Source organism: Dicentrarchus labrax, unplaced genomic scaffold (genome assembly GCF_905237075.1).
Source record: "Dicentrarchus labrax unplaced genomic scaffold, dlabrax2021, whole genome shotgun sequence".
In the NCBI taxonomy this organism is placed as follows: domain Eukaryota; kingdom Metazoa; phylum Chordata; class Actinopteri; family Moronidae; genus Dicentrarchus; species Dicentrarchus labrax.
Window position 1 is genome coordinate 6223087 of NW_026136713.1, and position 13618 is coordinate 6236704.

General features: G+C 40.2%; 1 protein-coding gene across 1 annotated transcript in view; it reads left to right on the forward strand.

Annotated features, from left to right (window-relative positions):
* drp2 (dystrophin related protein 2) overlaps positions 1–13618 on the forward strand; it is a 150281-nt gene that overhangs the window by 66185 nt on the left and 70478 nt on the right. Inside the window, exon 2 of the mRNA XM_051421103.1 lies at positions 12332–12506. Within this exon, the coding sequence (XP_051277063.1) occupies positions 12460–12506 (47 nt within the window). The 5' untranslated portion in view covers positions 12332–12459. The remainder of the gene's footprint in view (positions 1–12331; positions 12507–13618) is intronic.

Here is a 13618-nt window from a genome sequence, read left to right on the forward strand (position 1 = left end):
GCAGAGAGCCAAATGTCACACCATACCCTGTCAAAAGCCTTTTCTTGCTGTTATAATGGGATTCGTGCTTTCAAATGAGCCTCAGTAGAGTGTTGAATCCATTAAAGCTCTTACCCAGTTGAGTTGTGTTTTCTGCTGCCTTTATTATCGTGGATGTTCATCATTAGCACATACCGGCACTCAACGCACAGTTGCTGTGAATATTCAGTAGGCTACCTTATTCTCCTTAAAACTCCTCTCAGGGTAATTTTGAGCAATATTTTTTATAATTTCACACTAGAAATTATGTTATGTTATGTAACATGTCACACATTTATATCTGTCTCTCTGTCAGTTGTCTTCCCTCATTATATGTGTAGGTACGCAGCTAGGCAGCAAGTGAAACACACTTCCAGTAAAGACAGTTGGCTTTTTAAGTTTTTTTTTTCTGAAGCAATATTAGACAACAATTTTAATCAGTGATTACAATTTAGAAAAAAACAACAAGATAATCATATCACATCATATCGTAACAAGATATACATATTTTATGAATAAAAATATAAACTAGCTGTCAAATCTAAAAATAAATACGACCCCATGTTGTATCAACCCTGTTTACACACCGACCTCGAAACTTTTGTCCGTCATTAAAGTTTTCGAAACAGGTTTAATTTTTTGTGTTTTTTTTCCTCACCAGTCAGATAAGAAAAGCACACAGACAGCAGGGAGAGCGACAGGACACAGACAGAGAGACAGCTCAGCCTCTTGTAGCCGTGGTGCCAAATGCAAGATGCGGGCAGAGACTGGCGACAGCCTGCAGAGGTACCTCCAGTGGAGAGAAGCAAGGAAGGAAAAAAGAGAGACGGAGTGAGAGACAGAGCGACAGCAGCGAGCAGACAGCTCCTTTATCAGCAGGTGGAACTCTCCTTGTTATTCACACCTTGGACCCAATTACTTTTTCTTTTTCTACTTTCAAGTGAGAGGACCACAAAATCATCCTCATTGAGTAACAACTCCATCTTGTATTGTGAATTTCGGCGTGAATAGAATAATAAAACACATCAGACTCAGTGTGCAAGGTTTCTACATGTAATGAATTTAATCGGATGACTGATTAAAAAAAAACTCATGAAAAATAGGGACTTGATGTGCAAAGGCCTTTAAAGTTGACTGACGCTGGGACGACTTCACATTGCAATAGCAGGACATAACCCTCAGACAGCTGGAATAATAGCTTACATGGTTCGCAGTAAACTTAAAGTAGAAAAACTGAACAACTCTAATAAAAAGAGTTCTTATTGATCGGCTAATACAAGAGTATTTTGGGGAGTAGATAAAAGATGCCTGTCAACATTTGCTTTACAAAATGGTGGATGTCAGTTAAACGTCTGCTGTGTTAGTAGTGGTTGTCAGGTAAAAGGAAATACTTGTTTGTTAAATTGCATTTTTGGGCTGAGCCAGGCTTGTATTGTACCAAATAAACAAAACTGTTATTGGTGAAATGAGCAGTGCAAATGCATTACTTAAAAACAGGTAAATGGTGTGTTGTCAGGTGTGACAAGGTCAGCAGTACCTACCCTGTGAAAATGAAATTAAAATATGTATTTTATTATTCCATTTATTTTGAGCTTTTATGCTCTCTCTGTTATTTTAATCATTAAAAACTTGCACGTTAGCTGCCTCGGTTCAAGAGAATGCCAGCTGTTTCATGCATGCGCTATTAATCCAAAATGCTACACAAGGCTATAACAAAACCCTGGCTCTTAATTTGCATTATTTTTATGTTGTTGTTGGCTGCTGTGCCTTCACTAAACCAAATTACTTGAGACTTTTTCTAAGGAAGGGTGGATGAATGAATGGATGGCCTGATTGTTAGCATCTGGTGTGTACTTGCAAGGTTTTTAACTTACCCTGTTTCAGGACACAGTACAGTGGCACAGTTCTTGATGTGTTCAGACCATAGGTTGCAGTCTTTGTGTTATATTTGTACAGGATTATTTGCCATGAGTGATGAACCAGAAAACTTTATGAAAGAGTCACTGTTATTTTGTGAGCAGGGTTGGATCACAAAGAAAAAAGTAGCATCTTTTTGTTTTAAACTTCATCTGACTCCATGTAAATGCCGTCTTTCCCAGCAGAGTATTTCATTTCTCTTTGGTCTTTGCAGTGGAAGAAACCCATCTTAATTAGCAGGGATTTCAATTGGGGTTTGCTAAATTACCTCTTTTCTGAACCAGGCGTTCCTTCTCCACACATCACTGCATGTTAGGAAGCAATGACAGGGTTGACTTTTAATCAGTGTTGCTTGCACAGTAATTGTAAGGCGGTATGTGCATTTCTTTGTGTTAATTTTCTTTAATTAAGTCTAAACACAGCAGATGCACTTGTCAGAAAGTGGGTATTTCAAACACAAGGGAGTGTCTTAATTTATTATATATTTATTGACTTCCTAGAGTTTTTTAGCTATAAACACTACAAACAATGCAGCTTGGTCACAGATATGAACTCCTTTGAGATGAATGGTTCTATGTCTTGGTTAATCCCTAAAATACCTTTTGATATAAGTATAAAGGGCTGAGTAAATAATCTGTTTAAGATATGGGCCGATATGTTTTAAATCCTCTTTAGTGGCTTATTGCTCTAATTCTTTGCTAGTTGTCACATACAGTATATTACACTGCATACATCTTACTGTAAACACAACATTGCATTACTAAACACTGTCTTTCACAGGGATTGCAGAATTACACCATGAAAATAACATTATCAGGACATTTATAGCACATGATTTTGAGTTATAGAGGACTGGATATCACCAGTTGTCATATTTAAAACCCACAGCAGAATTACATTTTTTTGGTTCAGTCCCAGAGCAGTTCCTCCTCCGTATTTGCTCATTTGAGTTTTCCAAAGGTGTGCTCAAAGTCAGTCATCCGAGAAAAGTATTCCAGTCTGTTAAGTTCATCACCATTTTTGCTTTTGCTTAAGTAATGAGCTTTAACACCCTTAAAATCAGTGGAGTTCATTTTCTGATTCCTTCTCTAGTAATTTCAAGCCTTGTGGTCCTCTGCTTTTAATTTGTAACTTTGATTCAGATCTGCTTGTAATTTTCAGGAACCATTTTATTGCAAAGGAGATTTGGTTTGATACAGGATGAAATATCTCAACTGACATCTGCTGCCTTAAAATAGATTCAAGAAACTGTCTCTTAAATTTTAACTCTGTTAAGCTCCGTTCATTTGTCATAAACATAATTGAGCAGATGACACATGAATATCAAGGTGAATGTTTGCATGCAATGTGCACACACATACACACATACAGATTGGAACACATTATGGTTCAAATAAGCCGTATGTGAGGTTGCATGCAGTTTTTCAGCTTTCATTAAGGTTACACAGCATTAAATTCAATTTTCTTTAAAGAGACAGCAGGAGAGGCCAAGATGACTGCATGAAATAAAAATGGAGAGTGTTCACAATAAGCTCATTAGGATGCTGTCTGTACCAGTGGCATCAACAAAACAGCTGAGTAAAGCAGACATTTGCCCATGATCTATTTCACACTGGGGGGGGGCTGTTTGAAGCAAAGACCACTCAGGGCACACTGCAAAAATAACTCCATCTTATCAAATCATTTTTGCTTACTATTGAGATCTAAAGTCTTGTTTTCTTCAAGCAAATAAAAAAAGTACATTAATATTATTTCAGCATGTTTCCAAAACAAACCAACACATTTTCTATAAATGGGTGGTGGCATCTTGAAAGAAAATATAATAGAGTTATAAAGTGGGAGAAGTTATGTAGGGTGTCCTTTTGAAGTAAAAGTCATGATAATTTTTTGCATCTGTTTTCTGACATTTAGAGGAGTTTGCAAGGCTTGGATGAGCAAAAAACTCCTTTGGTTAAATCCTGAGTAAAAAAAAAAAGGTTAGCAATTACTTTAGAAAATACTGGGTTCTTCAAGTTGTTGCCTGTGTATGTAAAAACCTAAAGTTGCTCTAATCAATATTTGTTTATTGTTAACGTACCAAATTACTTTCTCGCAATGAGAAAGGTGTTTCTATTAATGACAAACCCACAGAAAATGATCACCTTACTCTGCAGTTTTTTTTTATACTTATTTCAACTCTTTGTTGTGGTTGTGTGGCCCGCAACTTTACTGTTTTTATTCACTCTCCCTGCACCCATCAGCATTGTTCCCGGTGTGTGAGCAACCCGCTCAACACCAAATGGCAGACAACGTTAACAACTAGCTGGTGAACATACTGTAGTGTAGCAGCAAGTGGCTGAAGAGCCAGATAATTAACACAGAAGATAGTGGAGACTAAAACAGAGTGAAATTTGGACTTACATCCATCAGGTGGCCAGAAACATGACTCTGAATGAATGTTGCTCTGTAACTACTGAATGTGTAAATAGGCATTTATTTGCTAACATGTTCCAACTCTCTAAGGTGATATACGGTATGTCAGTGTTGTGTTCACAGCTTTGTGCCCTGTCCTCAAATGGCTAAAAAAATAGAAATTAATACGTATTTAATACAACTTCTAAGAAGCTTTTCTGTAAAAAAGATCCAATCCCCTAGCTTGAAATTCAGTTGCTTGTGCCGCCAAAGGCTGTCTGTAGTTAAGGTCACTCTTTGTATAAACCTGATAATAAATTTAACAGTTCACTTTCAGACTCTTGATCAATTTTAGATGAATTCAGTAACTATGGTTAAGTATTTGGTTCCCAGTTTCAACAACACAGTGTTCGGTATTTTGCTGCAGGTCTGGCCTCTTCTCTTCAGCAATGGCCGCTGAGGCTACTGGGTATTGTAGTATTTTCAGTGTGTAACATTTAGGAGGATCTAATGGCAGAAATGCAATATAATATTCATAGATATGTTTTCATTAGTGTATAATCACCTGAATAGAGGAATTGTTGTTGTTTTTGTTACCTTAGAATGAGCTGTTTTTATCCACAGACGCTGCAGGTCCTCTTTCATTGAGGCCACCAAGTTGAAATGCCATGTTTCTACAGTAGCCCAGAACGGACAATTCAAACACTGGTTGTAGAAAGACCACCATAGTTTCCTACACACTTCACTGCCCATTCTCATTCCCAGGTTGTCAAATACAGACACATGCAGTGTTCAATTAGTTGCAATCTACAACTTCACCACTAGATGCAACTAAATCCTGCACACTGGTCCTTTAAGAGGATTTGTATTTGACACAAGTGGATATGATTTTGCTGTGCTGGCAAGGATTTTTTACTTGTAAAATAAGACATAATCTACATGATAAAAAGGTCAAATTTTTTGCAGTGCAGATGTTCACAGGGCCGTACCAGCAAGATCCGTAAGGGCCTGCCCATATATATATATACACACAAACATACACACAAACATACACACACACACACACACACACACACACACACACACACACACACACAAACACACACCCACACACAAACTATCACAGATCAGATGACACTTCACTGCTGCTCCAGAAGCACTTCACTCACTATGAACAAAAGGCATAACCATTACTCACCTGATGCTAGAATCAACAGAATGAGTGTCCTATAAAGTGTTGAAATAACACTTTTCCACTTCCACCTCCAGCAATAATGATGTTAATGTCAGCTGAGCTCTTATTTCACTGCCGAGCCCTCGCTTCAAAGTCATCTTTCTGGGACAAAAAAAAAAGAGAAAAGCAATGGCATCATGTAAATATGAATAGGTGTGTGGATGGCATGTTTGCTCCAGGGGGAAATTACTTTGTCATTGAAAAGATAATAAAGTAAGAACGTTAATGACATATCTGGTTGGAGGGCAAAGCACTGCGAGCATGACAATGTGCAGTCGTGATGGGAGTACAGGAGGAAGATGACAGGAGGAGGGGAAGTGAAAGTCTTTACTTGCTCCTGCTGTTCTGTTGGGTACTTCCAATCACAAATCACTGTGCCACATGTCTGCAGACCAAAGGAGTCAAGCTTGGAAAGAGTGCAGCGATGTTTCTAAGGGGAATAGTAACAGTCTGACAGCTGCCTGTGCCCAGCAGGGGGGTATATGGATGGAGAGTATAACTGATGTAGTTCAAACTGGTTTTTTTTTCTTACAGTAAGTGTGTGTCCCTGTGCATGCCTACTATTTAATAAACGATATTGAAGAGTGCCTATGTGATAAAGTGTGTGTGGCTCGTGTGTGTGCTGTGTCACTGGAGCTCCTCCAGTCCCTCCAGCAGTGTGTGACGGTTGCAGCTGTGAGGGGAAGCTCAGCTCGCTCATCCTGCATCAGCAGCAGAGAGGGACTGAGAGCTGGAGGGTTGTGTGTGTGTGTGTGTGTGTGTGTGTGTGTTTTCTCCTTTGCTTCCTAACTGGTGGCTGTTGAGGGGCTGTGGGACAGCAGGACAGAGCAGCAGGGAGGCAGTGGTCCAACCTCCACTAACCTCCATCAGGCACAAAGCCAAGAGCCTGCTACTGAAACAAGCCACACACACACACATCAACATGAATCCGCACAGACACACAGAATCCACGAGTACACTTGTGCCGACTCACACGCTATCTACTAGCAAGCCTCCTGGACAGTGACACTCTAAGTCATTGTTGGCTTGGCATTTATTTCTTGAAGTTAAATCAGTGTTCAGCACATTCATGAAGCGCAGCCGCTGAGTTCTGGGCGTCAATATCAGTGCTCACCAGTTCTGTTGGACAGTGCATAATGGCTTTATCACTTCTGTTAAGTGTTGTAATTGTGGGTGTAAAAGCATTACAAATTGCTGTTGGCTTTAGCCGGCTGACAGAAGGATGTGTTCGCAATTACTGTACAGAAGTAGTTCCATTTCAGTACAATCATTCCATCTGTCACAGCTGATGTATATTTGAATATGAATGTCTAATCTCTGAGAAGGAAATGTCTTGGGGAGAAACTTTATGACCCCTTTGGCCAGGCCTTTAACTCACCCCAAATGAGTTTCCTTCCTCATTATCCTTTTAAACTTTTCTTTTTTTCCCCCCTTTCCCCCCCAAGGGTGAGTCCCGAAGAAGATGAGTAAATGAATAAAGTCATGAACTTTGGTAAACCCTCTGTCTACCTTCGTAAAATGCTTTCTCCTGTTTCTAATGGTTATTATCTTGATCAGTGGTTCCCAACCTGAGATCCCCCCCGAGTCTTGTGGTCAAAATAAATTCTAGGAAGAAAGAAAGAAAAGGGCATTTCGGTCACCCAGTTTACTTTTTGGCTTCTTTCATGTGACACGTGGCAACTTTTACCTTTTCTGATTATTGCCTTTAATCGATAGGGACAGCTGAAGAGTGACAGGAAAGGGGGGAGAAAGAGAGGGAGGGGATGATGCACAGCAAAGGGCAAGTGGAACCCATGACTGCTGCAGCAACAACTCAGCCTTGGTATATGGGGCGCCCAATGCAAATACTTCTAAGGAGACAATCTAAAAAAAAAACAACCTTAAATTCAATACAACTCCTGCAAGGCCATAACCTGTGAACATGCGTCACAAGCACACATTGCTTTGGTTGAAGCATCTTTTATGAAGAATGTAATCATTTGAAATATTCACAGTCTCTCTTTCATACCTCTCAGGTCTTATTGTGCTATTACGTCAATGTTGTAAATGTATTGAGTGTTTTAACTAATCTGCACTGCTAGTTCAGCTAGGTCATAATGTATCTCGAGAGACTTTCCTTCTTAAATAAAAAAGAAAAGTCAAGGGATCACCAAAGTTTATCAGATTCATCCCCTGGGCCCTTGAATGTCCGTAGAACATTTCATAGCAATCTGTGTGATAGTCCTTGAGATATTTCAGTGTGGACCAATAAGAGTAACATCGAAAACTTTATAATTAACAACAACAAAATTAAGCTGTACTCTGTATCTTTCTTCATCTGTTAACATAACCTTTCCTCCCTTGCTGTTGTTTCTTTACATCCTTGTTTACTGTGCTGTGGCTCTGACCCTTGTGCTCCTTATTATTTCATCCATTGTGCATACTGAGCAAGCTGTAGGAACGCAGGCCTCTGCGGTAGGAATATAATAATTTATTTTTTTATTTTTCTCTAACTCAAGAATGTTCCCAGACACATTAATGCAGGTTTTTGTGCACTGGTCAGAGTGTGTGTGTGGGTTGAAGGACATCAGGCAGATGGCCTTTTCTTCCCATTGCTCTTGGAGAGTGGGGGTCCATGTAGGTGTGAGCAGGAATGTACAAGGACAGAGAAATCTTTTGACCATGAGAGAAGTCTCTGCTTATTAGGTCACCCATCTCTCTGAGTCTGTCTTCCCCTCCAAACCCCCTCCCTCCCTACCTCCATCTCTCTCCCTATTTTTCCTCTGTTTCTCTCTGCATGCCAAACTTATCTCGGCATTCTCTGCCAAACCAATCAACAGACAGGGTAAATAATGTCAACACTCAGTTAGCCTTAGTGACAGCTTCAGTCTGAGACTCGAATCGAAACGGCGTAGCAAGTCTGTACTATTAAGGTAGGCACTGCACATCGTGAAAGAATTGCATTTATCTGCAGAGCTCCAGTAATGAGAGTAAATCCTAGCTATTTTATTGCTTCTCAGGGATATCTTTGCTACAGTCTTGATTCCTCCAGATTAATATCAACGTGTAGACATGGTGTAGCGGCACGGTGGCTTTGATCCTCTGAGGCTCTATCTGCAGAGTTGAACTGTCTTTTCTCTTTTGCTCTGAAATCCAGCAAAGCTTTGTGTGCTATCCTTTATCATCTTCAACTCCTTTGATTTGAAATTCACATGTTGTCTGAGAAATGTCCTTTCTGGTTGTCTTGGCTCGAGTGGTCAAAAAAAAAAAAAAGGAACAAGAGGCAGATATTCTGTCTGCACTGTTCACATAATTGGGCAATTTAAAGTGTGAAGCTATGATTTCTGTAGGAAACAGTCATGAGTAGTGCATGGAGGTAAGAGCCGTAGCCATAGCAGCAAGATGAATATTGTCTGTGTCACTTTGTGGCATGTCAGTGAAATCTCTGCTGGTTTTTCACCATCTTTGGAAAACATGCAGTACATACGCTTGACTGAGCCACGCCACATCCGATCAAGGCCGTAAATAATGCATGTTTATAGCTTGACTCATGTTTTTGAAGTTTAAGGGAGACAGACCCACCTAACGTCTTGCACTGTAGGCTGATACATGCCTGCATGATGCAGATGTGTGCCTACAAGACGGAGATAATAGAGACATTTGCATGACATGATTTTTGCAGACATAATTTCCCTATTGTGATGGATTTTAATGTGTCTTGGAGCCAAAATGAGAACAGATTTTTTTAAATATTTAATCAAGTTTATAAATACAAACCTCCAGGTGCAATGATGTGTGGGTTTGTGTCTTTATGTGAAACCCTGCTAGTAGCTATCTGAGAAAAAAAACTGAAGAGGAAGAAGAGAGATTTGAGGTCGCCGACAGGGCTGTCTGTCACTTGAATCCCTCTTCACTTGAGAAACAAACCTCTCTCAGAGCTATCTTTCACCCTCAGGGTATTCCTTTGGCGTTAGCAGTGGTGTGGTTGATGGTTGTCATTGTTCAACTCCATTTCACATTTTGAAGAGGCAGCTTTCCAAAGCAAACAAACAATCATGCTACCATTCTGCTTTGAAACTTCATTGTGTCATGTGGAGCCTCCCCTGCCTCGTTTGCATTCACTTCCATGTTTTATTCACCAGCACAAACTGAATCAAATGGGTTCACAGAATATAAAAGCATTTACGTTTTTATTTTTAGAGGTATTTGAGGTCAAGTGAGGAAGCACTAACAGTACTCAGAGTCACACGTGACCTCTGATTACCAGAAAAGAGAAAGAGACAGGAGAGAGTGGGAGGGATGTGCAGGGTACTGCTGATTCATACAACACTCACCTACACTAACAGGAGCTGTCTGAGGAAGAAAAGGGAGGGAAGGACGAGAAGAGATAACAGGAGACAGGAGTGGGAACGAGATGGTGATGATTCATGTGAAATAGAAAAGAAAAAAAAAACCCATCTGACCAATCTGAGGTGAGGTGGTCTGTAGAACAAACTAGAAAGGAATAGAGAGGAATGAATATGTGCAGAAGAGGAGGAGAGAAAAGATAAAGATCGTGGATGAGTATACTGAGTCGCTCTTTCACTGGGGAATCATTCACTCAACAAATGTTGACACTGCAACAAAAGTTCCTTCTTCCTGATTCACTTTGGACTCAATTTGTTTTAGACAAACCATCTGAGCTCTAGAGAGAAGTACTCAAAAGGAAGCAGTGAGTTGGACACGTTAACCCTTTAATGGCTCCTTTTGGCTAATGAAGTTTTATTTTTTTCAATAATGACCAGACTTGTCTTTAATATGAACCTCTACCAAACGGTTAAGATGTTCTTTCATAGTAAAAGCGCATCTCCACTCACATGTGGCAAAGGCTGCTTGCTGGAATTGGACCAGCGACATTGTGATTACATGGCGTGCCCTGTGACCATTCTGCTACCAATGTGCTTCAGGCCTAACAGAGTCCTAGAGATGACTCAAGCAGGCAGAGTAAACTCATTCTTCCACAAAATAAGGTATCCAAAGAGAATGAAATGGCTGAGGGATTGTTTTGTATATTCTAGTGAGTGTATTCATGCGTGTGTTGCCGTAGATGGATGTCTGACTGAAAGGTTAGAGGTTGAGACCTTCAGCAGCGAAGAATCAGATGGACCAGTTTAAAAAAAACAATGTGATAAGAGCCTTCTGACCAAACACAAGGGAATCTTCTGGTTATGACGGGTGCGTGTGTGTGTTTTAAGGCTGATGGTGTTAGCTGAGGGGCCCAGCTGCTGCTGAGGGAAAGCTTGTGAAACAGTCAAGACAGGAAGCCTCTGACAGCACAGTGACCAAACACAAGATTTATTATGACCTATGAACCTGGAAAAGCTTTTTATGTCCTGAATAGCACTTATTGTGGTGTGTGTGTGCATGGGTTGCTTTCTTGATATTTTTTCTTCCACAGCTCCATCAAGGGGATTGCACCTCTTCAAGTCTAGCCTCACATGCCCCCTCCCTCTGAAAGTCTGTGAGAAAAGGAGGCTTTTTGTCTGTTTCCTTCAGTTTAATGGAATGGAATAATGGGATAAAACTGCTGCTGTCTCATGATTCAAGTTTTCTATTCTACACACTGGACAAAGTTATTCAATTTGATTCTTATTTGTTGATAGAGTTTCTTGTGTGTGGCACCTCACATTTTTCTTTTTTTTCTTTTTTCATTTTCATTATTCATACTTGCACTGTGCTTTCTTTCACGAGGTATATTGATAATGGTATCAATTTGTTTAGCTGATTTTGGCCTGTTAAATTGGCAGGTAGGTCCTGCCATAAACAGTCATACATTTTCTTGACAGATTATTCATGTTAAGGATTAATGTGTTTCTTCTTTAATGGATCAGGTCTAGCCTTAAAGTCCATGTGAAATGAAAGATTTAATTTAAAGCCCCGTTAGTGTGCAACTGAATGCAACCTCCGAGACAGCGATACCGATGTGATTCATAGAGTTTCCAGATGGACTTGTTGGTAAAAGTAGTCAACTATCGTTGATGTTAGGAGCCGTTAGTTAGTTAGCTCATGCAGCTAACGTTAGATTTCTGTTTCATGTGGACTTTAAACCTAACCTGGTTGTAAACAACAAACACTGATGTATTATCATCTTTCAGGTTGATATTGCCAACTTATTTTCAAATCCAGCAGTGATTGACCAAGTTAATGATTATAACTTGAATTTACGTTTCTGGCCAACTCATGAATGTAGGTCGGTGGAAATGACCCCACTGCTATACTGATTATAGCAGCTTCAAAGGAATCAGTGAACTTTTTGAAAATAGTTCCGAGAAAACCAGCGGGAGAAGCCAAGAAATAGAAAAGCCCACATCCCCCAGTAACAGAGCCGGGCCCTGTTTCCCCCTGTTTCCAGTCTGTGTGCTAAGCTCATATGAAAGTGTATCAATCTCTTCATCTAACTCTCAGCAAGACAGCAAAAGCAAAGTTCTTTAAATATTGAACTAAGAGCTGCAAACCCAAAATCAAGTCAATAGAGAGGTTTGTATTTTACTGGATTTTTCTAATCGATTTCTGGGGAAACACTGAATATTAGTCATTTTTGGAGTGCATTGCTGTCTTTCACAATGTCTTGTTTGATACTACCCCTGGGGTCACCAAAGCCAGAAATGTTCTAATCCTACCCACACCGACTTTATATATCAGCACAAAATATTAATTAACAGCAGGTTCAATCCAAAAATGGAAAAATCAGCCTTCGTCCCAAATCCGTTGATACTCACCTGGATGTTTCCTTCTTTCTTTTTTGTCCCTCAGCTGCGGGGCGGCCCTCGTGGCCGGGATGCCACTGTGTGCCGTGCCAGTCCACAGTGGACGGTGAGGGGCAGGAGGAGGGGACCGAGTGCAGGAGACTGAGAGGAGGTGGCTCGCACCAAACAGGAGACATGAATCTCTGCTGGAACGAGATCAAGCGCAAGTCCCACAACATCCGGTAAGAGGACATTCGTAGTGGTGTTACTGGAACAGTCTGGAGGGATGGAGCCAAGATGCTTATGTGAGAGAATGTTTGAAAACTTCAGTGCAGATCGTTCAATCATGAAATTGCCAGGCTATAGAGGGTTTTTCCAAGAAAACATTTGATCGGTTTCAGCTTGTTAGCTAGCAGATAGCCATCACTCTCACATTCTGGCTTACTGAGATTCACTTGCGTCTACTGAGCGGTTTATTGAACATGTCTTAAGCCACAACTCCAAACATTTCTGTGCAGGGACAGATAAGAACACAAAACCAAATGACAAAACAACTTCCTGTGTCGCAGCTGACCAAATCTGGAAACAAATTCCTCATAATAGCCCAGCTGCTGCTAATAAGCCATTGATTGCACACACACAGTTGGTATAGAGATGTGTAGTGGAAATGAGCCTGATAGTTTCTGACTGAGTTATCATTTTATACAGACTCTTAATTGCCAGGAAATTAGTGATTCTTCTAATTTAATAATAATAAGTGAGAATAGCACTTTTAATTACTTTTGTGGTTGTATCTGCGGGGGATCATAGTACTAATATGTTTAAGTTTATGCCCAGCCAGTCACATAGGGTAGTTGAGCCTAATGATGTCTAACATCTATATATATATATATATATATATATACTGTCCCTTTCTTTGTTTGCTTTCTATTTTACTCCATTTGTTGTCAGCTTTTAGGCAATTAAAAAAATATCGTCTTATAATGTGCTGTCACACAATAATGCATATTTCAGTACTCCTTCCAGTCAGCAGATTAATTATTGATAGCACATGCGTTAATACTACCATTGCACAAGTTACACTTGAGAGGTTTTCCAGTGCAGAACAATTAGAAGGCATTCACATTGTTCTTTGATGCTTAATTGGAAACTGTCCAGCCTTGCTGCATCATTTCTGTTCAGTTCAACTGGCAGCCTGTTTAGACAATTGGCCCCTTAATTGCTTACTTGACCCTGATGTATCTAGGAAGCGGGAGGGGGAGGTTAAGGAGGGATAGTTGTGAAATTGGTTAAGACAGTTTCCCCTGCAGTCCTGTGTAATGAGATCACTATGGATGGCCTGCAGTGGCTGTTT